Raw genomic sequence first — 26920 nt, forward strand, 5'->3', positions numbered from 1 at the left:
TGCCTGTGAACTCCAGTTTCCCCACCTAGCCCCTCTACTGTAGATACTTTCCACAGTCTATGAATGAAATTGTTCAACAAGCCATCCAAGTTTATGAATGCGAGGTCAGACTGCAAAATACAAAGACGTAATGCTGACGGTTGACACTCTGCAAGAAATGACCACAATTATGGAGTCCAACTAAACACAAAAGGAACAAATTCTCGACTCATGAGAGCAAAGACATTGATAGAGGGGTAGTGTGGGTGACAAATGAGACAATAACAAAAGGCTTAAATTTTAAAAACCAAACACATCAATACTTGCTTTCTTACCTTAACCCATTATACAAAAATACCCGGGCAATGCCAGGTACTTTGACTACTGTTAAGTATTTGTGTGTATATTATATACAGTATTAACGAAATGTACTGAAGTAACTCTTGCTTACTGTACACATTTTATTTTCATAATGCTTGCAAAAACAGTTCATTTCTAATACAAAAAAAAGCAAATATCTTTATAGCTCTATTTACAGATAAAATTAATCTGCCATTACCTGCAGCTCTGATGTAAACACAGATAGGACTAAACTTGCATTCTTAATTTCCAGGTGGAAAAGCAAAAACTTAACCACTGCTCAAGATCTTCAGTGAAAAGCACAACCACTCATCCTGGCTTGTATTCGTTACCAACACTACGAGCAGAAAATGGCTCTCTGAACATCTCGGCACTCTGGATTGTTGAAGATATCCTTATCGGTTTCTGGAGTGAGGGCTGGGATGTTGTCCTTAACTGGAGACATGGGTTTGGATTTTTTTGGTGAGGCGATTTTTTCTTTTTCTCTGCAGGTACAAAATATACATTGAGCATTAGACGCACAACCAATATGGACATGAAGTGTCATCATAACCATATTTTAAATGATAGTTTGCATCATGCACAGCCCTCAGGAAGTGATTACAACTCAGACATGTATTATTACTGTGCATAATAAATTTAGAATTTAATGTGTATATTAGTCATACAGGATTGTATTTATAGATATTACCCAGCCAACTCTTGCACATCATCGTTTGAGGGGATTTCCCATGATTTATTGATGACCTTTAATAGAAAGATTTAGGTCAGAAGTCAAGATGTTTGTCTTGAACCCTTTTATAAACACAGGCATAAGTTTTATGAACTTTTGTATTACATAAGGAGAAACAGAGCTGCCTCTAAGCACATTTCAATAAATAGGGGCTTAAAACCATTTGTATTCATCGTTCTTGATGAAATATAATTCTCACACAAACTGTGGCACTTCAATAAACAACAAATAAAATATTATTTCAGTAATCACCACTCAAAACCTTGACTTTAGCTGTTGGCTGATAAGATTATTTTTGTGCAAGCTGTCTGAATTAAGAGATCAGACAGAACAGGGGTCTGTAAAGTCAGTTCTAGAATGTCGCAGTGGCTGCAGGTGTTTCGTTCCAACTCGATTATTTAACTAAACACCAGTCCTTACCCTAACAGGTCTTACTTAATTTTACGGCTTGTTAAGTGTTTTTATTCGGCCATGTCAGGTCATTTGTATATCACAGATTTTATTCCTTTCCAATGATATCTTCCAAATGAGAACTGCTGGCTCCTTTGTTATTTGCATCTTCTTGCTAACAAGAGGCCACTAAAACAGTGAATGCAGCGGTTTAAGACTAAAACTAGAAGTGAAAGTTGGGGAATCTGAACAAGTGAGGCCACTACAATGAAGCAGAAAAATGCTGCTTGAGTAATAACGTGTATCAACAGCAATAATTGAATTCTCATTACAGCAAGACACTGGGTTGGTGCAAAAACTTGCAGCCACTACAGCTGTCCAGGATCAACTGTTTAGACCCCTGAGATCTACAGTATTTACTTAAGAAAACTGCAAAGTAAGTTCAGATTCACTGCCAAACAGGAAGGAAGTGTCCGATAATTAAAACATGGTCGAGTATAAATGAAGCTTCAGCTCCACTGGTTTTTAAAATGTTTGGTTAAACATCACCACCTACTGGAAAGATTAGTGCAATTATAAGATTCAGGACGCTTTCAACTGCTGTTCAATTTTGTCTTGAATTTAAAATGAAAAAAAGGAAACTTTTAAACCAAAAGGTCTGAAAACTATACAGACTTTGGCTACCAGCTGAGAAAATGTGACACAGTATCAAGAAACATAACATGAATTTTCCATTGCCAAAACAGAGCTAACACTACTTGTATCTAGAGTATGTGTGTGTATGTGTGTATATATATATATACAGTGGTGTGAAAAACTATTTGCCCCCTTCCTGATTTCTTATTCTTTTGGATGTTTGTCACACAAAATGTTTCTGATCATCAAACACATTTAACCATTAGTCAAATATAACACAAGTAAACACAAAATGCAGTTTTTAAATGATGGTTTTATTATTTAGGGAGAAAAAAATCCAAACCTACATGGCCCTGTGTGAAAAAGTAATTGCCCCCTGAACCTAATAACTGGTTGGGCCACCCTTAGCAGCAATAACTGCAATCAAGCGTTTGATAACTTGCAATGAGTCTTTACAGCTCTGGAGGAATTTTGGCCCACTCATCTTTGCAGAATTGTTGTAATTCAGCTTTATTTGAGGGTTTTCTAGCATGAACCGCCTTTTTAAGGTCAAGCCATAGCATCTCAATTGGACTCAGGTCAGGACTTTGACTAGGCCACTCCAAAGTCTTCATTTTGTTTTTCTTCAGCCATTCAGAGGTGGATTTGCTGGTGTGTTTTGGATCATTGTCCTGTTGCAGCACCCAAGGTCGCTTCAGCTTGAGTTGACGAACAGATGGCCGGACATTCTCCTTCAGGATTTTTTGGTAGACAGTAGAATTCATGGTTCCATCTATCACAGCAAGTCTTCCAGGTCCTGAAGCAGCAAAGCAACCCCAGACCATCACACTACCACCACCATATTTTACTGTTGGTATGATGTTCTTTTTCTGAAATGCTGTGTTCCTTTTACGCCAAATGTAATTGGACATTTGCCTTCCAAAAAGTTAAACTTTTGTCTCATCAGTCCACAAGGTATTTTCCCAAAAATCTTGGCAATCATTGAGATGTTTCTTAGCAAAATTGAGACGAGCCCTAATGTTCTTTTTGCTTAACAGTGATTTGCATCTTGGAAATCTGCCATGCAGGCCGTTTTGCCCAGTCTCTTTCTTATGGTGGAGTCGTGAACACTGACCTTAATTGAGGCAAGTGAGGCCTGCAGTTCTTTAGACGTTGTCCTGGGGTCTTTTGTGACCTCTCAGATGAGTCGTTTCTGTGCTCTTGGGGTAATTTTGGTTGGCCGGCCACTCCTGGGAAGGTTCACCACTGTTCCATGTTTTTGTCATTTGTGGATAATGGCTCTCACTGTGGTTCGCTGGAGTCGCAAAGCTTTAGAAATGGCTTTATAACCTTTACCAGACTGATAGATCTCAATTACTTCTGTTCTCATTTGTTCCTGAATTTCTTTGGATCTTGGCATCATGTCTAGCTTTTGAGGTGCTTTTGGTCTACTTCTCTGTGTCAGGCAGCTCCTATTTAAGTGATTACTTGATTGAAACAGGTGTGGCAGTAATCAGGCCTGGGGGTGGCTACGGAAATTGAACTCAGGTGTGATACACCACAGTTAGGTTATTTTTTAACAAGGGGGCAATTACTTTTTCACACAGGGCCATGTAGGTTTGGATATTTTTCTCCCTAAATAATAAAAACCATCATTTAAAAACTGCCTTTTGTGTTTACTTGTGTTATATTTGACTAATGGTTAAATGTGTTTGATGATCAGAAACATTTTGTGTGACAAACATGCAAAAGAATAAGAAATCAGGAAGGGGGCAAATAGTTTTTCACACCACTGTGTATATATATATATATATATATATATATATTTATTTTGCATAGTTTACTGTGAAATAATGCAAAGAGTACACGCCACATGTTTCACCCTTATTTGGGGTCATCAGAAGAATACACTCCACTGCACCCCTCGTGGGGATCGAAACTCAGATGTCAGCGTCAGAGACAAAGCCCCTTTACGCTGCGCCACGGCGTTTGGTTCATTTATTTGACAGCCTGGAGATCGGAGTAATTACATTCATAGCATCCGTTGTCCGAGTCCCCATCTGACTGTATGCCGACTGGCAAATTATATTATATTATATATATATATATAAAAGTTCTATCTTGGTCTCATCAGACCAGAGAATCTTATTTCTCACCATCTCAGAGTCCTTCAGGTATCTTTTAGCATACTCCAAGATAGAACTTTTTGGCCTTAATTCTAAGCGGTATGGGTGGAGACAACCAGGCACTGCTCATCACTTGTCCAATACAGTCCCCACAGTGAAGTATGGCGGTGGCAGCATCATGCTGTGGGGGTGTTTTTCAGCTGCAGAGACAGGACGACTGGTTGCAATCGAGAGAAAGATGAATGCGGCCAAGTACAGGGATATCCTGGACAAAACCTTCTCCAGAGTGCTAAGGATCTCAGACTGGGCCGAAGGTTTCCCTTCCAACAAGACAATGACCCTAAGCACACAGCTAAAATAACGAAGGAGTGGCTTCACAACAACTCTGTGACTGTTCTTGAATGGCCCAGCCAGAGCCCTGACTTAAACCCAATTGAGCATCTCTGGAGAGACCTAAAAATGGCTGTCCACCAACGTTTACCATCCAACTTGACAGAACTGGAGAGGATCTGCAAGGAGGAATGGCAGAGGATCCCCAAATCCAGGTGTGAAAAACTTGTTGCATCTTTCCCAAGAAGACTCATGGCTGTATGAGCTCAAAAGGGTGCTTCTACTAAATACTGAGCAAAGGGTCTGAATACTTAGGACCAGGTGATAGTTCAGTTTTTCTTTTTTAATAAATCTGCAACAATTTCAAAAATTCTTTTTTTTGTCTGTCAATATGGGGTGCTGTGTGTACATTAATGAGAGAAAACATTAATTGAAATGATTTTAGCAAATGGCTGCAATATAAAGAGTGAAAAATTGAAGGGGGTCTGAATACTTTCCGTACCCACTGTGTGTATATATATATATATATATATATATATATATGTGTATATATACATATACATAAATACACAAACAATGCAAACATCACAGATTTTTTTTCCTTTCTTATTTTTACAAAAGTAAGAAAAAGTTAGGAGCTTTTTGACAAGAACAGGCCACTAAGCCCAACACAGCTTGCCAATCCTCGTATCCTTTGAGACGGTTTACCTTCAGGCTGAGCCCCTCCTCAGCCATTTTGACTATGAAGTGGTGTAAGTCAGTTGTTACTATTAATACTTACTTTTTATATTCAAATTTTTTCCACAGGTGGTTGATTGTAATCTGCAGGCTGGGGCGATTCTCATCATTGGTTAATGATTTCTTCTTTTGTAGTGCAGACGCCTTTTTACTGAGGCCACTGGCTCTAGCTGGGCCCAGAGTTTTACTTTTATGTGATGATGGAATGGCTCCTGGGCTGACTCTCTGCAATCCAGGTGCCTGGAATGTGAACAGAAAGCTTTACTAGAATTTCAAAGGCAGAGCAAAATTCTTGAGGGGAAAAAGATGATGGAGTCAGTCAACAGTCCTAAAAATAAATAAAAGTGGCTTTACTTTCTCTATTATGTCTCATTCTGAAAACAAGCTTGCTAGGTAAACTGGTGTCTAATTTTCAAACAACCAATGCTGCCTCATGGATCAGCTATGCAATCGGTCAAATTCCCATTCGAATTCCCATTCCTCCCATGCCCAGGTATTCCAGTTTTCCTCCTACATCCTTAGCCCACATTTGGTGTGTGGGTGTGTGTGGACCCCGTGATGGAATGGCACCTCCTCCGGGATTGATTCCTTGTCCCCTGTCCTGGATTTAAGCAAGTCTTAGAAAGTTTCATTATGTAATTATGTATGTTTGTCATGTACTGTGTGCTATACAAAATCTTAGGGGGGAAATATGGAACAAAAATCCATAAACTTCACCATTACATCCTAAGTAAAAAATAAGAAATAACAACAGTAAAACCAGATCATATGAATTTCAAAGTTCCAGATCATCAACTATTTACTGCAAAATTTGGGCACTGTGGGTGAAAACCAAAAGTGTTCCTTTGAGTTAAACATTGGACCAGCACTGATATTTAATACGAATCTTGAATTCACATCATGCACAAGCAGAATCTAAACTGCGATGCCCCTATATGAGGGTTTTGCTGACAAAAATGTTATGACTAGCTATGGGATTCAGAAAACAGTGTGAAAGTTTGTGATGGTACCATCTGTTGGAATGACAAATGCAATACATTTTATGGCTCACAATGCTTGTGATCTCCATCTGTTGGAATGACAGAGACATCAGGAACCAGATGGACATACAGATAAACACTTAACCTTCAATTAAGGTGGATGACTGTGCATTTCAAACTAAATAAAACATCTTAAAAACATCATGCTTACAATATAGACCAACGAGCACAGAAGACCAGCGGCCACTCTTGAGCCATTTTCCAATGAAGTATCACAAGTCTCATAACTCTTGCTCAAACCCCTGGTTTCTATTTTTGTCTAACTCGGCACACAAAGTCAGTTTCATAGATACAGGCTCAGACCACTTACAGGTTCAGGAACGCCCTGTGGAAGTTGTCAGGGACGCCACTACAATACAGTCAGATATTTTTCTGTACACAATTTTTTTTTTTTTTAAACTATCATGCTATGAATAAAATAAAAGGTGATAAAATAAATAAAAGTTAAAACCTACATCATCATTGCTTTCAAAATTGTTTTTGAAAAATAAATAATTGTACATGCCAAGAACTGTGTGACATGATTTTGGCTAGTCTGTACAGTACAAAATGTGTGTTAAATGTCAATGGCTGGTTTGATTACCGATTAGCACAGAGATCTACTTGAGATTGTGAGAATGCGCATTTTCACTTTGTAATTTTGAACCTTATCACGTTAGAGCTGGGGTCTCCAACTCCAGTCCTGGAGAGCTACTGTGGCTGCCGGTTTTCATTCAAACCCTTTTCTTAATTAGTGACCAGATTTTGCTGCTAATTCGCTCTTTGCCTTAATTTTAACTGATGCACAACTTAAGACTTGGCATCCTTAATTATTTAGTTTTTTCTTAATTAGCAACCAAACATTATTAAGACACAAAATGAACCAACACATAAACAACAACCTGCGTCCATCACACAATAACTGAAAATAAAGAAAGGTGAAGGCCTCAGTAATGTCGATTTGCTCAGCTAGCGCCATGGAATTAAATAACGGGTTTATTTAGCAATGAGAATTGGCTTCAAATTAAGAAACTGAATGAAGTGAAGTTGGTTGGAGTTTGAGGCCCCAACTTAGTTGCTCAACTGTTGGCTCACTTCATATCAAACTTATGTTTAGGTGCTGTTTAAAGAAAGAAGAATTAATTCAGTGGTCAGAGTCTCAAGAAAAGTCAATTAAAATAATGGGGGAAAAAGTTAATTAGCAGCAAAAACTGGTCACTAATTAAGAAGAGAGTTAGAATGAAAACCTGCAGGCACAGTAGCTCTGCATGTCTGGAGTTGGAGACCCCTGCTTTAGAGTGATCAGGGTGCGATAAATAACAGGGACATGTTCATCTTGTGAAACAATGCCCATGGCAAATGTACTAAAGGGTTGCCTTTATTGTATAAAAATCATATAAGACTTGTGCATACTTTTTACTTACTAATCATTTCGTACAAAAACGTACCTTGAGTTTTGCCACACTAGAAGTCTTTTCAGCCCCAACTGGAGAGTGAGCGGAGTTTTCACTGGCATCCGACTTCTGACTAGAATTCAGATCCTGAGAAAGATATGATGTAGTCAGCTCATAAAAACTTAGAGATTTGAATAAGGAGCAGGTGAAGAAACTAATCATGGAACAGCTTTACGATTTAAGGTGCATATATTTAAAAAATAAAATAACTAGAACTTCAAAAGGTATACGAAAACTTGCTGTAAAATATAAAATGTATAAACATCTACAATTAAAAAAAGTATATACTATACAAACTCACATAGCTAAGAGGAGCACACATAAAGCTTTTCATCACTTGAATTGACGGTCTATGAAAGAAATTTCAGCCACATGATATTGTTAAATGGTATTAAAAATGTTTATATGTTCACTACAAAAGCATGTAATTATAGTCTTATCAGTTGTTTTTGAATACGACTGTTACAAAAATATGTCATAAACAAATTGAGATAAACCCTTTGATCAGTTGGCTAGAGAATATAAAAATGCTCCAACTTTCTAACCAAGTCTACAAATGGACCCGCATGCGGCACCATTTTGTTTTTTTAAATAAACACAGTGGGGGTATGCTGGTGCCTCCCTCAGCCCCCTCAGAATAGGAAGCATAATTATTTGGTAAACTGGGAACAGATAAAGGCCAAAGTAGTGCAATAATAGTAGTAGTACTGTAACGAGTACCGTGACCCCCCTACTGACCAGCATGCAACACAAGAGGAATGAGAATGTAATATAAAATTAATAAAATACATCAGTGATGTCGCAGGAGTCCTAAAACAAAACTACTCAAAGATTGGCCACATTTTTACAGCCCATCAATCTATTTCCTGTCCTGCTTATTACCTTTACCCGTGTTGGCTGGGATTGGCTCCAGCAGACCCCCATGACCCTGTAGTTAGGATATAGTGGGTTGGATAATGGATGGATAACAATTCTCCAAATTTCCAAAGCAAATCAAAGGACTCGGTAAAATCAAATGCGCTTCCTGAAGCCAATTCTTATAACTCTGCTGTGAGCGACCAGCATTTGGGGAAAAGATCTGCAGAATAGTTTAAGTGAAATATTTCTTCATCTTCTGAGCACGTTTTTAAAAGGTGATTTAATGATAATGCAAATCTCTCTATTATAAAAAAAAAAAAAAATCTTGGAAGGAGACGAGACGCCATTGTCTCAGAGAAACTTTCACGTCCCGCGAGACGAGTCTTCGTGCCAAGCGATGTAACCACACCTGGGGCCGGAAGCCAGGCGAGACAAGAGCTTATGCATAGAGATTTGGAAAAGTCCTGCGTGGTTATGTCAGACACATTTCTTGTAGAGAGAAAGAAACGATATTCACTCACGGATAGTTAGTTATACGTTACGTTGTCACGTTGTAATTCCAAACACGGAATCAAAATGCAATGCGATATTGAAGAAAAGGTAAAAGTGAAAAGAGACCGAATATATGGCCACTGGTGATATGACAGAAGTGTGTAGATATTTTAAGGCTTTAAACTTTAAGTCGGAGACTTGTAGATCACCTAATTTGTGTTGCCATCAGGGAAAAGTAGTGTTTCTTCCCAATGAAGAGCCGTATCCGTGAGAATTAAAAGATTTGTTGTTTGGTGAAAGTGGAATCCACACACGCGAGCGGTAGAGACGTGAAGTGGCTGGAGCATAGTGCAGGCCGGGGGATTGGTGAGCGAAATGAGCAGGGGGCTAAGCCCCCTTGTCTATACAAAAAAAAACCAAAAAACTGCTCCAGTCCTGTCAGGTGTCATGGTGATCGTGAGTGAACAGCAGCCTTTTTCACGCCCAGCCACAAATCCTCATTTGGATTGAGATCTGGACTCGGACTCGGTCGCTCCAGGACATTAGCATTGTTGTTTTTTAAAGCCGTTTCTGATTTAGCTTTGGCTTTATACCTGCTGCTCTTTGTCTTACTGAGAAGCAAATCTTCTCTCAAAGCTCAGGATTCTTGCAGACAGCATTAACGTCTCCTAATAGGTGATATAACAGAAGTGTGTCATGCGAGATGCAGATCACGCAGCACGGCAGCAGCAAAAAAACTGTGTGTTTCCCATTGGATCGCCATTGAAGAGACAGTTTTGGAGGTGCAATCGCATCTCCTTGGGGTGCATTCAGCCCCCACCTTCAAAACACGAGCAGTAGAGACACGCAAAGCGGCTGACGCATAGTGTTGTCACCAACAATTTAAACTTTTAAGCATTTTTGTAGCCTGTCCAAGAAGGGTAAGGCAAGCCAGCTGGCCTAGGTCATCCAACCGTCATAACCAACCATCCTTCAAGATGGTGGTTAGCTGAAATTTCCTTCTCCGATTCTGTACTATTGACCTCTTTAGATTTATGTTAATGTGGCTTTACATTGTCATGATTTGTTCAGTCTGTTGTATGTTAAAGGCAGTTTGTACGTTTATGTATATAAATGTGGCATGGTTAGGTAACTTACTGTCAGTGCTTTAGAGACATACATACATAGAAATGCTCCAAGTGAAGGTTGGAATACAAATATAAAAAGTGAATTTGCCCAACACAATTGAATTATTTGTTTGAAAAAAAAAAACGCCTTAATGCTTACATCTGTTTTGGCCGTTTTTTGAGAAGCCTGTGAAAGTGTGATTTCCATACTGGAGGCCAGACTGCCCTGCGAGGACATTGGCTCTTTGACAGAAGAAAGAGAACTTCTACGGTTGTAATGAAGAATATCAAAATCCTCATCATCAGATTCACTCATTTGCAGACCATCATCCTTTCTCGTGTTGTTTGAATGTTTCAAGAAAGGAGACTGCTCCGATCTCTGGCTGCCCCGATAGAAGGTGCCCTCCTTACACCTCTGGAACTGCTGCAGTGCCAATAAAGCAGGAGAGCAATGCAACTTGGATTTCTCACACACATCTCCAGACCAACCAAAGACGCTTGTGTTTTGTCTAGGTGATGAGTGGCAGGAAGGCGGGGAGACTGGAGGACTGGATTCCTTGGGTTCGGATACACTGCTTTCTGCGTCTTTGTTTTCAAGTTCTATCAAAGTCAACAAGTCAGGAGATTCAGTGGAATCATTTTTGTCCTCAACTGCCTGTTCTTCCAGTTTCGATATTTTACTTTGTTTCCCTGTAGAATCACCACGGGCACTCAAGTTGCAAAAAAACCTAAAATGTATCAAGAAGAAAAAAAAAATAATTTGTGTGGAAACTCAATTTAGCCCAATTGCAGAAATACAACAACATTTATTTCTATAGCACATTTTCATATAAACAATGTAGCCCTAAATGCCTTTACATGATGAAGAATGAGAAAAAAGACAAAATAAATAAGATTTAAAATAAGGGAACACTAATATAGAATAAAAGTAAGGTCAGATGGCCAGGGAGGACAGAAAAAAAAAAAAAAAAAACTCCAGACGGCTGGAGAAAAAAAAAGGGGTTCCGAGGCCAAGAGACCACCTGGCCAGCCCCCTCTAGGCATTCTACCTAACGCCAATGACCTCAATCAGTCCTTATTGTATTCAGGGTTCTCATTGAAGAATCTGATGAGGACGGTCATGTGGACTTCTGCCCTTTAATCCATCAATGTAGGGACATACAACATAACAATAAATAGAATGTTGAACATCTTCTCAAATAATCTTCAACAAAACAATTCTTGCGACTGTATCCATTACAACAATAGTAAAAACAAGAAATGATGATTTGCTCCCACTATTGAGTATATGAGTAGTAAATGAACAGGCCAGATCACAGATATCAGAGTGGTCTCTTTTTATTTAATGGCTTATTATCGTAGGTTCACATAGCCAGCCACCTTCACTAAAGACATACAGCACTCTCACCAAATGTATAAAGAAACAGGCACAAAATTGCAGGCGATGCATTTCTGGACCTTAACGGAGCTGTATAAGTGGTATTCATTTTAATCTCCTTTTTGCTTTATATGCAGACTCATCTGAAGGTTGTCAGAGAAGAAGAAGAATACCTTAACTGTGTCTTAGCTGAAATGCAGAGTTACACTGCTATGAAACTAGACGGCATGGTGGTCATATGGGCAATGACATACCTCGGGCACTATCCATTGAGGCAAAGGATTTTACAAAGTATGCCTTTTATCATTTATTTTTATGACTACCAAGAAATTTTACCAACTGTTCCAGATTCTCACAGCAATCACTATGTGCTCCACAGACAGAATTCTTTCCCCAAGGATGGCGATATAAAGCACAAACCGATATTACATTTTTGTTTCTTCCTCCAATTATGAGGTGATCCATTATTTTATCCCGACCCTAAATTTCTAGTCAATTCTGATTCTCATTTCACCGAGAGTTTTGTTTGGATGACCCCGTGATCAGCACAATTAAATCTAACATGTGTAAGGTTCATCCAGACATAATAATAATTATTACCGTATTTACATTTATATAGCGCTTTTACAGATCATTTATGTTAGGTAGAATGCCTAGAGGAGGCTGGGCGGTCTCACGGCCTTGGAACCCCTGCAGATTTTGTTTTTATTCCTACAGCTGTCTGGATTTTTTTGTTTTTTCTGTCCATCAGACTTTACTTTTATTCTATGTTAAACTAGTATTGCCAAATTTTATTTTTTTACTTTTTCCTCTTTCTTCATCCTGTAAAGCACTTTGAGCTACATCATTTGTATGAAAATGCGCTATTTAAATAAATGTTGTTTTCGCACTACTCAAAGCACTTAATGAGTGGGGAGCCACTTCAGCCTCCATTAATGTGCAGCCATTATTGCACCAGTATGCTCACCACACATGACCTGTTAGGTGAGGAAGTGGTGAGACAGAGAGAGGCAATCAGTGACAGGAGATGATTAGGGGGCCAGAATGACTAGGCTGTAGTGGGCAATTTAGCCAGGATATCGAGATACACCTTACTCTTAACAAAGGATGGCCAGGGATCTTTTATGACCACAGAGAGTCAGCAGCTCAGTTTTGTCTCATCCGAATTACGGCACCATGTTTACAGCACAGTGTCCCCATCACTGTATTGGGGCATCGGGATCCACATTAAGAACACGGGGTAAGCGCCCCCTGCTGGCCTCAACACTTTCTCCAGCAGCAACCTAAGCTTTTCTTAGATGGTCTCCCATTCAAGTACTGGCCGGGCCCAAACAGGCTTAGCTTCAGGTGGATGACCTGTTGTGAAGTGCAGGTGGTATGGCTGCTATTACTAATAAACATCGCAGCCCTTTTTTTCCAATTGACAAAACAAAAAGAACTCATCTGAGCTGAAATCTATAAATGCAAATAAAAATAGAGGAGGAGGCTAGGAGCAGATGCCGATACAGCACATTGCCGCACCCACCACATGACAAACCAACTCAGGATCCCAGATTAGGACCCGAGTGCAGCCATGCGACAGGTGACACTTCAGCACCACACCAGTTCAGATGGAATGGAACCAGTTTTTTTTTACGGTGGCTGGAGTGCCTGGTTTTTCCCTGCAGGTTGGAGGGCCTACATGCAGGGCTGGATGCAGATTAACGTCATAGCTGAAAATAGCCATTTTAATAACGCATGTTTTAACAGGTCACTGCTAAAAAAGGAGTCATTCTCTCCACTCTGCTCTGATATGATCTAATTATATGAGACAAACCTGCTCCGCATTCCTGCCACACAAGGTTCCCCTTCCTCCCGATTTCTTCTCTGGAGTATAGTGGCAAATCTGTTTCGAATCTTAGGCTCTGGAGCAGGCAGCTTAGTCAGAGAATCATCTTTAACAATGGCAGAGGTAGAGGTAGAGGTAGAAGTATCTACAGGATGGTCCTCCTGTTTCCCCAAGGGCTCACTCTGTTCATTCTTTACCTTTTTGTGAGTTGAGAAGCAATATTGGGAAAGAAGATCGGACTCAGAAACAGTTTCTTCTGTGGAGAGAGCAGTAAAATAATATTATTTAGCATGTTCATCTGTTGGTCTTTATAACCATCCACTAGAGCATTATATAATATTATTAAACCCAAATGAATCACAAATGCTAAACAAAAATGACTTCCCTATAACAATCAATCAGGGGCAGACTTTTCAGACACCATATTGAGATCCTACCTTCTCTGGGCCTTTTTACCAAGATCTTCCTGTTTGTAAGCTTTAACGCTCTGGTGTTGATAACCTTCTCTATCCCCCTCGTAGACGGTTTCTCAGATAATCTCATGGTCTCCGGTTTTGAAATAAGATTATCTGAACAAGAATACTGTCGGCTCCATATGCTGAGATCCGAGGACTTTTTGTCGTTATTTTCATTCCAGGTCTTGCTTTTTGGCTGCACAAGCTAAAAGAATAAATAAAAACATCCCAGAAGGTTATACAGCGTGGCTCACAAATGTTAACTATGAAATTCTTGTCTACTTATTCCTAACAGACCATGGTCCCCCAAAATGGTTTCTCCTAGTCAGGACTGCTGTTAAAAAAAATGTAGTGCCCAGAAGGAAAGCTGTGAAAACTCCCATGTGGAGTTTTCACAGGTTTCCTTCTGGGCACTACAGTTTATGTCTCACATGCCAAAGATGTCTGTCAGGATAACTGGAAATTTTAAACTGGCTTGATGTGGGTGTGTGTGAGAGAGAGTCAGTCCATCGTAGAGGTGCCCCATACCAGACTAAGGCAGATAGGAGAACCTCCAGCCCCCCACAAGACTGGGTTTTAAAGGCATTATGTTATGCATGTTTGATACTTTATATTATTATTTATAAATCTGTGCACATTGGCTGAACCAAAAAATCTTGGGTCGAGACGCGATCATCTTGGAGAGACACTTTGAAGTTCCGCGAGACTACTTGCATGTCGCACCCTACTTACTAACAGTTTCGCAGAGACACTAACGTACCTCGAGACAAGGAAGTGAGACAAAAGGACAGCTGCTATACAGGCTTTTAAATGACTGATGCGTAGCACGACCAGCAGATCATGCAGCACAACAGCAGCAGATTCTGTACAGGCTTTTAAATAATCGACATGCAGAACACGCATCTCCTTAGCGTGCATTCAGGCCACCTTTCACAATGCGAGCGAAGCCCCCTAATGGAGAGATGTGTGTGTGTATATATTATTATATTATATATATATATATATATATATATATTTATTATTATATTACATTATTATATATATATATATATATATATATTATATACATATACACACACACCTTTACTAGTGCAACAAGAGATGAGCAACAATATGCAGTCGCAACAGTCGAGTCATCCCAACAACACGATGGTACACAACTATAGCACTTCATCCGTTTACATCAGACTTGTGTTTCGTATATTAGGTCCCCAAAAGTAATGTACAGCAAAACGAGGTGCCACATTACTGAAGAAAGGTGGGCTAACTCAGGTTAAAAGGTGAAGAATGCATTATCAAGGATTTTGAATTAAACCAAATATTTAATACTTAAATAAGTGGCAGATCATTGGACTCTTCTGAAATAAGCTTATAAATTTCAGGAAATAAATTATCTCTGTTGCAAGTTGAGCACATAAATGAAGTACTCCAAGAAATTAAAAGTGTAATGGCTATAATGCTCCTTAATAAAAGTTTATATGTTTTAACTAGCTGGGTGTGTTCCCCAGGATGAAAAAAACAACTCGAAGACTCCCTGGCAGTTTTACTATATTGGTGAACTTGGAATGGTGTCGGCTAACTCTTAAGACTTATCCAGTGCAGAGGACATGGACCCACCTGTGCTTGCTACCCCACCGCCATTTGTAAGTAGACACTGCCGCTGGCATATGACTTCTATTAATCTTTGTCTCAATAAATTACTTCTAGATTGACAGTGTTTCCGTGAAAACTTCAAGCCTTGCCCTCCATTGCTGAGCCGCAGCATTTGCTTCTTTTCAACGTTTCTCTTCACTTGTGTCACTACCACGCCATCGTTGTTGCGTGGCACTGTTTACTGCACACAGGTCAAGTGCCGAAAAAGTTTAAAAGCGCATGCATGCGCCATCTAGTGGCTGTGGTTGGGCATGAATGTGGAGCTCTGCTATGGTAGTGGAACAGTGCTGGCATGCGTCTGAATGAAAGGATTTAAAATTGGTCTATAATTTAAAGGACATAAGGAAAAGCCAAACAGGTGCTTTATGCCTGTTCATTAAACAAAATAACATTACAGTCTGTAAATCCAAAAATTAAAAAAATAATCCTACGGAAACTAATTTCTCTAATGAACTAAATCAAGGAAACAAGTCCACATTTCACGGTCTTATTTATAATCTTGCATTGTGACAAGAGTGATGAAAGCAATTAAAGATGTACTAAAGTTTAAAACAAAGAAGTCATTGTTTAACAGTTGTTTGCTGTTTCCCCAATCATGTTTGCCCTGTGTGCATAAAACTTAATTATTAACAAAAGAGATAAAAAAAAGTAACACATATCACTTAGTGTCTTTAAATTCAGATTACTGATGCACTGATGACAGAAGCAGAAAGAAAGGATGGGAAGATGCCAACCAGATCAAAGAGTGCAGGCACACCAAGAAATACCTGCCAATGTTTTGCATTTGAGCAATGCGTCATCTGAGGGGAGAGGCAGGCCGGCCGAGCTACCTAAAATGTGGCGTATATGTAAAAGTTGAACCCACAAGTAACAGGACTATATAAATATCATGCAGATGGCATATATAGGAGTCCCACATTATATTTCTTATAAATATTGTGCAGATGGTATAGTGGCGTGCAAAAGTATTCAATCTCCATAAATGTCATCATAGGCTTCTGCGTAACAAAAGGCTTGTGCATCAATTTATTCATTCAGTATTTTGAATGTGAACTCTTCTGCTGTAACAATACATTTCCAAATTCAAAATAAACAATTTTCTGTGGATATTTAACTGAAGAAGAAGAAAGTGTTTGCCTAAGTATGCATATGTATGATGATTCATGAGTATTGCATACAGTATAGTATACCTGACACACTCTTACTTTGTCTTGGACCTCTTTGTTGCAATAACCGCCTTCATTCTTTTGGGTGTGCAAGTACAGAGCAGTTTTGCACATCATTCAGGAGAGATTCTTCCCCATTCGTCTTGGCAGAATTTATAGAGATCCTGTAGGTTGGTGGGAGGGCACCTCTGGACAGCAGTTTTCAAAAATAGTGCGACAGATTCTTTTGAAGTCTTCATGACATTCAAAGGGTTTGAATACTTTGGCAGGCCACTGTAATGGTCCCACATTATACTTTCTTAGAACATCAGAGTAAAAACCAATACACGACTATGAAATTAGAGGCCCTAAACCCATTTTATAAACAGTTCTACTTAACCAGTGTACTTAAAGGGATGTAAGTGGATCACAATCCCATTCAGAGAACCCCCAGACATTATATACAGGCTTGTATGAATTTTATAATGCAGAACAGATTTGCAGGATGGTATCTATTGACACAGTCTGGAAATGCAAATTGCATTTGTTCAGCTGGCAAACAGCCGTCAAGAGGTTTGGGGGAAAAACATTTAAAAGTAGCGCATGATATCAGAGAGCTACAAGTTTCTTGAATTAGCTACGGCACTTGAAAGCAGAAGGTTTACGTGTTTTGTTAAAGGCAGCAGAAACAAAAAGAGAGCTGGCACTGGATGGACATCCATTACATTTGGTTATTAATCAAAACCAATATCTCAAATCTAACCTGTGCAGTATCGGGGTTGAAGTTGTCAATCCTTTCCATGTTTGAAACATCAACATTTCCAAGAGCAACCTGCAAAGCAGCCTTATCCCCAATATTACTAGAATCACCAAATTAAGGAAAAGAAGTTCAACTCATAATAAAAGGGTAAGCACATTTTTATCATTATTTTGAAATTCATGCAACAACAATCAAAGAAAACAAAATCTTTTAGATAACTGGCTGGGAGCAGAGTACACACCACTGAAAATTAACATAATTTTAGAAAGATGCATCGAACAAGCAAAGCATTGTAGGAAATTGAAAGGGTCCCAATTGTTCAGCAAGCAGGTTAGACAGAGTCCTTCAGGTCATTAAGCTTTGATGTTTAATATGGTTTGAATTGTCCACTGTTCAGAAACAGCATCTTACGTATACTTTGTTTGCATACTCTTTTACCTTTGAAGTCTTTTTACCAGCTTGTATTAACTTCACCTGTTTGTTGTGTGGTACAAATCTTGTTATCGATATTTAACCCCACTTCCTATTGTCCAAATGACTTGAAATTTACTCACTTCTGATGACAATACATGAATCAATAATCAGTTTCACTAATTGATCAATTAATTAAGCAATTTAACCAAAAACAAAGCATGTGTTGAAATTCAAGATTTTTTCCACTTACAGTATTACATCCATCCATTATCCAAGCCGCTATATCCTAACTAGAGGGTCACGGGGGTCTGCTGGAGCCAATCCCAGCCAACACAGGGTGCAAGGCAGGAAACAAACCCCGGGCAGGGCACACGCATACACTTAGCACCCACTAGGGACAATTTAGGATCGCCAATGCACCTAACCTGCATGTCTTTGGACTGTGGGAGGAAACCCACGCAGACACGGGGAGAACATGCAAACTCCACGCAGGGAGGACCCGGGAAGTGAACTCGGGTCTCCTAACAGCGGGGCAGCAGCTCTACCACTGCGCCATTATGCACTTATTCCACTTACTTTCAATTTGCAATAATAATCACAAATTAACTACTGAAGTTCTTGAAATGAATAAATGATTTTCATATTTATCACAAAGGATACTGGCCAGCATAGCCCAGAGATTTGGGGTCAATGTCGTCTGTGTAAGGATTGAGTGGCACCAGCTTCCTGGAAAGTGGATCAAACACCAGTTGATATAAAAATGTGTTGTTGGCCTTGTTAAATCCTTCGATGTATTCATCTGGTACTGTCACATTCATCTTTAGATACTGCCCGATTTTCTTTATAACCTGAAGGAAAAAAAGAAAAAGCATTTTACTTTATTTCATTTTATTGATTCCGCCATTTCCACTCAGTCCGACTCAGAAAAACAGGGAGCCAATGCCTAACCCGATATGTAGAGGCAAAAGGTAAGACAACTGTTAGTCAGAGGGGGCACACAAACATATTCAGCCCAGGGCAGTTTAGAGTTAATATTAAAACAAAGTTAGTCAGTTTAAATGCAGGAAGACCATGCAAATGTTATAAAGGTGGCTCTTATCAGACTCACGCCAGGTAAGATCTGCAAGCCCTTCCAGCTGAGTCACCATGATTCTTTGTACACAATGCATATTGTTATACAGTATCTCATACATTATACTGTATATACTTTAATCTATAAATGAGTTAAAGTAGGTCAGTACGGTGGCACAGTAGTTAGCGCTGCTGGGTCAATGATCCAGTGTCACGAGTTTGTACACCACCTTGTCTATAAGGAGTCTGCAGGTGGCCTGCAAGTCTCTGAAATCCTGCAGAAGCCTGGTCAGTGGCAAACTCCACAGAAAGAACATTTTCTCTCTTAAAACCTGTGCTGCTGGAATAGGCACCGGCCCTCTGAATTGGACAAAGTAGTATATGTGCGAGATGTATGTTTATAATTTTTTTTTAAGTTTTACCAGCTATTCCCTGGAGGCATAAAAGTACAAATTTCATTTTATTACAGTATGGACACGTGACAATAAACTTGATAGCATTCCAGGATTCCATATAGGATGATCCGGCAGTTTGTTTTTCGCATTTAAAAGCAATAATTTTACATCGGAGCCCAACTTCATTTACCTTTGCAATATCTGGATTGTTTGCCATTTTCAATAATTTGCACGCTTTAGCCAAACCAATTCCATGAATAGAAGGAAGGTAGTCACACCCAGAAAGGATGCACATATATCGAAACTTCTCTTCGGTAAATGTGTCTCCAAGTGGTTTGCATCTCCCAAGATGAGCCTGGTCAATCTCTAGGCCATTGCCGTACTTGTCCATTTTCAAAAGGACCTTAAGGAGAATGAAAATAGATCAGCACTTATAGTTCGAAGCAGCCTTCAAAACTGATGAGAGGGTTTGGAAATTAACTGTTTGTTTTTAAAACATGACACTCATTTTATTCTCAGTCTAAATATACCTGTGTATTGTCATTGGAAATCTTCAAAATACAAACTCTTTTCACTCGTAAAACATTAAACATTTGTTCTATCCCACCTGGACAATAACAACCTCGTCATAATTTACCAAAATCCCATCCATGTTTATCAGAATGTGTTTCCCTTAAACTGACACAGAATTTAAAACGCTGCAAATTCAGACAAGTTAACGCAGCAGAATTTCCTTCTCACTTAATGTCTCATAAACAGAAGTGGCTTCTTTTTTATTTTTATTTTTTTTAAATACCTTTTTACAGCCAAAGGCCAGAAGGTCAGAGTCCTCCGTTATAACTGCTTGTGCAATCCCATTCTTGTTTAGAAAGGCCAGCTGGGCATCAGCCTCATAGGGAGCAACAATGCTGTCAACGCCACGAGCTCTCGCTGCCTGTCAGGAAAAGGCAACACACACAGGTGAGCAGGTATTCATCTTGATGGGGAACAATGCTGTACAGGTATCCTCCCATAATTTAACACATAATGACATTTCTAGGAGATTAATGTACATGTCAAAACAACAACAGAGTGATTTGCACAACAACAACAAGAGTTAATAATAATAAAAACTGCAGTCAATCAAAATGGATGAAGTAAAAGTGAATAGCCATTTTACAGCACAAAACCACTTTCCAAACAAATATGATTAAGTAATTTTCAGTCATCCATTATCTATCCATCCATCCATTATCCAACCCGCTATATCCTAACTACAGGGTCACGGGGGTCTGCTGGAGCCAATCCCAGCCAACACAGGGTGCAAGGCAGGAAACAAAACCCTGGGCAGGGTGCCATCCCACCACAAGGCACACACCAAGGGACAATTTAGGATCACCAATTCACCTAACCTGCATGTCTTTGGACTGTGGGAGGAAACCCACGCAGACACGGGGAGAACATGCAAACTCCACGCAGGGAGAACCCGGGAAGTGAACCCAGGTCGTCATCCATTATTTTAAACTTTAATTTTTGGGTTTTTTGTTGCATCCTAGGGTTGTAGTTAGCTGGAGCAGAAGGCAAAAACCAGCCCAGCATGGTATGCCAGTCCACCACAGGTCTCACTGTCTCACTGACACCCTCACGTTTCCCTATGTGGTCCAAAATACAAGGGGGATTCAAGCTAAAGTTACAAAATGGCATTTATTAGAACTGATGCTGTTATTTCTCAATGTGGTTTCCACCCTTCTCAATGCACTTGCGCCACCTCCCTGGAAGTGCCAGCAGAATAAAAGGTTTTGTGTCGTCCTCGCCACCATGCATGCACCACTTTCTTCAAGTCGTCATCTGTCTTGAATCGATGACCACCCAGATGTTTTTTTTAGCTGTCCAAAAAAGGTGGAAATCACACGGTGCCAAATCTGCTGAGTAAGGAGGATGTGGCAGTACCTCAGTTAGCTTCAGTTTCTCCAGACAAGCCTTGGCGTTTCTTAGCAGTGAGTGGGCAGCAAAAGGACCCCTTGAGACAGCAGTCCCCGCCACTCAGATCGAAGAGCAGGCTTCACGTTGGTCTCCAGCAAGTCACAGTAACTTGCACTGGTGACTTTCGTACCCCTCAGCATGTAGTGTTCGATGATAACTCGGGTGCACACGTGGCTGCGAGGATGAGGATGATTATTCTGCTGCCACTTCCATGCGGGTGGCACAAGTGCATTGAGAAGGGTGGAGACGACACTGAGAAATGACAGCATCAGTTTTCTTAAGGTGCATTCCATTTTCTAATAATTCTCATTTTCCAACTTTAGCTTGATTCCCCCTCGTACAGTTATCAATCAACCTCTACTCGGAGGAATTTCAGACATTGGAAGTGCAAACTTCATCCTGATAGTGACTTAAAAAAAAATGAAATCAAACTGGAGTGTCTGGAGCGAATGTACATACTGTAACAAAGCAGAATGTTCTCAAATCAGGACCGCAGAAAGTCATAGCCTATCCTGGCAGCACTGGTCATGAGGCAGGTAACAGCCCTGGGCAGAGTGACTCTCCATATACACGTTAGGCTCAACTCTTAACATTTTCTTAGTGCTGCAAAGAAAGCAGCAAAACGTGGAGGCAGCAGAATTTTAAAAGATTGAAATATCTGGTGTTTAAATCTCTGAAAAGACATCCTAGAAATGCTGGAATCAGAGATGAACTTTTAAAAAGTTCAATTAATTTGATACATTCCGGATATATTTGAAAAATAGAGCAGATATAAATTGATATTTAAAAAAATAATAACGGTGATAATCCTTATCCGGAAAGAAAAAAAAAATAAAATACTTTCGTTAAAAAAAAGAAACTGGCTAATAGCACTCATGATACGACTGCATGCTTGCTCTTCGCTCAACAAGCACATAAAGCCAATGTCACATCGTGCAGCTTTTAGTTGAGGGGTACGTCAGATTTGCTGACTGCGGTTATTAATCGCGGCTCCAGACCATGTCAACTTTTATGACTTAACAACTCTGGATTGTGCATGTGTGCCGACTTTCCAGCATAGTCGTGCTCTTCCCTTTTTAGTTCAGGCAATAGCATGCTGCCTGACAAAGCCAGTGCTCTACACAGGGTTAACAAGTATGGGGAGTTCAGCCACAGTCTCAACCCTTCAATCCCCCCCAACCCGTTTCCCACTCTGTTGTGGCACATAAAAAACAGGACTTTTCTGTATGTGACTTCCAAAAAACACCCCACTCTTCATGCCTTGTTGCTGCCTTAAACAAATTGTACTTTCAGATGAGCATTCATTGGTTGTCAGCTCTCACGCACACCAAGCCCACCCCTGCAACTAAAGTCAAAGGGATTTTATTGGAGCAAGTCATGGACTAATTGGAGTAAGTCACAGGGTATGTCACATGACACGCCTGCTTCCAACTCATTAAGATTATGTAAATGATTAAGATTGAGATTGAGATGTACATACGACGTGCTGACATTCGACCTTCTTGTAATCGTTGATTAAACAGTGGAATCACTGCCTGCTACGTGTGTCAGCAGCCTTTGGGATATCTTATATATAAACGTCTATGCGTGGAAGTGTGTGTGTGTGTGTCTGTCCGGGCCGGAAGTGAGAGGTGGAGTCGGGGCAAGGGCTCTACCTCCGAGGATACGCAAACGAGGCCAGCACGTCGGCAAAATGAAACATCCGAAGAAAGGGTCACTCGCTTATCCGCCATTACAGAAGCATGGCGAGCACATGGACAAAATGGTATCCCTTTTACTTTTCCTCCCGTTGCTAATACACAAGCGAGGCGAGCACGTCGGCAAAACGAAACCTACGAAGAAAGACAGTCGCTTAGTCGCTAATACAGGAGCGATGTGAGCACATCAACAAAACAAAACCTCCTAAAAGAGAGACCCCCCAGAGTAGTTCCTTTCAATTACAGTACATAACATCTTTACATTTTTATTTTTGTTTTTGTTTTCTGACGATTTCAGTAGTTTCTAGGACCCCGGGCTTTTTACAGCATGGGCTTACACAGCTAGTTTTTTTTTTTTTTTAAAATAAGTATTCTAAGCATTTCCTATAACATATAGTAAAATTTAAAAGCAGTACATTAGCAACATTTTAAAAATATAGTTTAAATATTTATAATGTATATTTGCATTTATAGTAAGAAATAGTGCAACATTGCAAAAATAAAAAGTGCAAACTTGCTTTAATAACTTCGTGGGCCATAGAAGGAGTAATATTGACACAACGCGTAAAACATTCACGGGCTTCTGAAACTTTTCCTTCTCTAAGCAGCTGCTTTCCTTTCTGCAGGTTTGCTTGTCGTCGTCTACAAAAGACAAAGACAGAAAATTACTTGTCCGGTTTTGAATGGTTTATGTCAACTTCGTGTGTAGCACCATCACAAAAGAAAACAGTGATTTAATGGTCTCTTCTTACTTACTCTCTTCTCGTTTTCTCCACTTCTTTTTTTGACGGCAGATTACATCCATCAAATACCAAAATGGGTTTGACTCCATATGTGAGGAGCATGTCAACAAATTTCATGCAATAAGTTACATACCTAAAAGAAAACAAAAACAGATTTCCAGTTTAGGTCTTTACAAATCAAGACAACAATTAAAAGTTAAACAAAAAAGGGAGGTGAAAGCAAATCACAGTTACGCTGCTCATTCAGGCACTTGTACTGTATATCCATACAGATTAAATATCTGAAAAGGTTTTGGGAATAATGTGAACTCCTGAATTCTGAGACCACTGCAAACATTCCTTGATAAACTGATGGGAGTTCTGCCTAGAAAAATGCGACACCTGAAGGGGTCAAAAAAAATCTTCTTCTTCTTCTGGTTGCTCCCGTTAGGGGTTGCCACAGCAGATCATCTTCTTCCATATCTTCCTGTCCTCTGCATTTTGCTCTGTCACCCCCATAACCTGCATGTCCTCTCTCACCACATCCATAAACCTTCACTTAGACCTTCCTTTGCTCCCCTTGCCTGCCAGCTCTATCCTTAGTACCCTTCTCCCAATATACCCATCATCTCTCCTCTGCACATGTCCACACCAACACAATCTCCCCTCTCTGACTTTGTTTCCCAACCGTCCAACCTGAGCTCACACTCTAATGTCTTCATTTCTAATCCTGTCCATCCTCGTCACACCCAATGCAAATCTTATCATCTTTAACTCTGCCACCTCCAGCTCTGTCTCCTGCTTTCTGGTCAGTGCCACCGTCTCCAACCCATATAACACAGCTGGTCTCACTAGCGTCCTGTAAACCTTCCCTTTCACTCTTGCTGGTATCTGTCTGTCACAAATCACTCCTGACACTCTTCTCCACCCACTCCACTCTGCCTGCACTCTCTTCTTCACTTCTCTTCCACACTCTTCATTACTCTGTACTGTTGATCCCAAGTATTTAAACTCCTCCACCTTCACCAACTCTACTCCCTGCATCCTCACCATTCCACTGACCTCCCTCTCATTCAACACACATGTATTCTGTCTTGGTGGTCCTACTCACCTTCATTCCTCTCCTCTCTAGAGCAGATCTCCACCTCTCCAGGGTCTCCTCGACCTGCTCCCTACTATCACTACAGATCACAGTGTCATCAGCAAACATCACAGTCCATGGGGACTCCTGTCTAATCTCGTCTGTCAACCTGTTCATCACCATTGCAAATAAAAAAGGGCTCAGAGCCGATCCTTGACGTAATCCCACCTCCGTCACTCCTACCGCAGACCTCACCACGGTCACACTTCCCTCGTTCATATCCTGTAAACCTCTTACATACTTCTCTGCCACTCCCGACTTCCTCAAACAATACAACTGCTCTTGAGGCACCCTCAAAAAAATACAAAATAATTAACACAAAAGAGGAAATATGGCAATAGCTACCACAACCTCCGTCATTATTGTCAGAACAACAACATAACCACTGCCAGGGAGTGACGTGCCTCCATAATGGGCAGCATGAGTGTTAATGGATAATACTCTCCTACGAATGTAGAGAAAAGGACAACAACCAAGTCAGTTCTATAAAGGGAAAGGCAGGAGGGTCATAACCACAGAGGACTAACACTTGAAGGTGCAGCTCTGGCTTCTTATCTCAGCTGCAAATATACACGGAATCCTGGGACACCCGTTAACCAGAGAGTCAGTCTGGAAGATGGCAGTAAGAGGCACTCTTCTGGTTGGAGGATAAAGAGATCAGACAAGACTAAAGGAGAGGGTGAAGGATACAGGAGGTAAAGGGTCAAGTAGACAAGCCAATCCACCCACAGACTGGCACTAGCACAAAGAAATGTATGAGTGAAGGCAGCTACTAGAGCACATGCTGAATGATGAAGAGGAAGAAATGAATGCACAAACACACCAGATCTGTAAAGGTCGATGTGCACAGAGCCAGTAGGCCACCCCTGTGCCAATCTGTCTCTCGGTGCAGCTTGTTTAGTCTGTTTGAACCACTGTGTTTAGTTTCACACTGAATATTATTGACGTTGTTCACCTGATTCAACTTCCTCTTCATTCTGACCCATATTTACATCTGGACATAATCAAATACAAGTTAAGGTACTTGATTGTAAATTATTGAACAATACAAGTTTCTATTGCACTGTAAAATCTTCTTTCCCGTGGTGTCCCTAAAGTAAGATTTACATGGAAGTACCGCGTGGACCATTCCGTACCTTTTTGTGTTTTTATTTATTTAATTTTTTTTTTTTAACTAAAATTTCATTCAGGCAGAGCTGACAGAGCTCCTGTTATGTGGATAACCTTCAAGTTTACTCCGCAGTTTATGGATTAGATGCTGAAAGAAATATCCAAGTAATCCAGTTAACCTAATTCAGGGTGTCAGGGGGGGTCCTATCTTAGTGGCACAGAGTGCAAGGCAGGAACCAATCCTGGAAAGGATGCCAGCCCAGCATGGCCCACTACACCAGGCTAAATTGGAACTGTGTGGTAACCCTGAACATGCAAACTCCGGGCAGATATCAGCCAGACATGGGATCCCAATGTGAGACGCATAATGGAGCAACGCTAACAACTGTGCCACCATGCTGTCCAGAATACTGTCCTTTAGTGAAAAGAAAAAAATCATCAGGCTTCTTCTCTGTACGCAAGAAACTTAAACAGTAAGTAGTTTACTGGCATTCAAAACATAAGGGTTATACTGCTCACCGTCTGAGAGATAACAGATTCATTCATCAGTAATAAGGGTTAGCTGACATAAACCTAAACTGCCTCGTAAAATCATAATCTATATCAGGGTTGTTGCTGAATGGAAAGATAAACAGCATGAAGAATTGCTCAACACTTTTGCTTTTTTTTTATTTATTTATTTTTACTTACTGATCAGTCGGCTCTCCCTTTGCCAATTTTTCAGCACATGAAAAAGCCCCTTTGTGAAGCCAGCAGTACGTATCCACTGCAACTGTCTGTCCTTTGTACTTCTTCACGTTGATGGGCTCTGATGCATCTTTGATAAACTGCAGCAAACCTTGAATACCCATAACAGTTTCTGAAAACAACATACATGTATATCAACAGCAATGTTAACAGACAACCTAGTCCAGGGGTCACCAAGTCCGGTCCTGGAGGACCACCATGGCTGCAGGTGTTCATTCTAACCCCTTTTTTTTTTTTTTTAA

The 26920-nt window shown here is 40.2% G+C and overlaps 1 protein-coding gene across 1 annotated transcript in view; it reads right to left on the reverse strand.

The window, feature by feature from the left end:
• Window positions 1–274: 274 nt before the first annotated feature.
• Window positions 275–26920, reverse strand: part of exo1 (exonuclease 1) — a 33081-nt gene continuing 6435 nt past the window's right edge. Inside the window, exons 2-14 of the mRNA XM_039738829.1 lie at window positions 26622–26790; window positions 23715–23834; window positions 23477–23600; window positions 20096–20233; window positions 19490–19702; window positions 18494–18681; window positions 17423–17519; window positions 13844–14066; window positions 13395–13662; window positions 10361–10928; window positions 7739–7831; window positions 5315–5511; window positions 275–824 (exon numbers count right to left, since the gene is read on the reverse strand). Of these exons, the coding sequence (XP_039594763.1) occupies window positions 677–824; window positions 5315–5511; window positions 7739–7831; window positions 10361–10928; window positions 13395–13662; window positions 13844–14066; window positions 17423–17519; window positions 18494–18681; window positions 19490–19702; window positions 20096–20233; window positions 23477–23600; window positions 23715–23834; window positions 26622–26782 (2538 nt within the window). The 5' untranslated portion in view covers window positions 26783–26790 and the 3' untranslated portion in view covers window positions 275–676. The remainder of the gene's footprint in view (window positions 825–5314; window positions 5512–7738; window positions 7832–10360; window positions 10929–13394; window positions 13663–13843; window positions 14067–17422; window positions 17520–18493; window positions 18682–19489; window positions 19703–20095; window positions 20234–23476; window positions 23601–23714; window positions 23835–26621; window positions 26791–26920) is intronic.

Source organism: Polypterus senegalus, chromosome 16 (genome assembly GCF_016835505.1).
Source record: "Polypterus senegalus isolate Bchr_013 chromosome 16, ASM1683550v1, whole genome shotgun sequence".
Classification (NCBI taxonomy): domain Eukaryota; kingdom Metazoa; phylum Chordata; class Cladistia; order Polypteriformes; family Polypteridae; genus Polypterus; species Polypterus senegalus.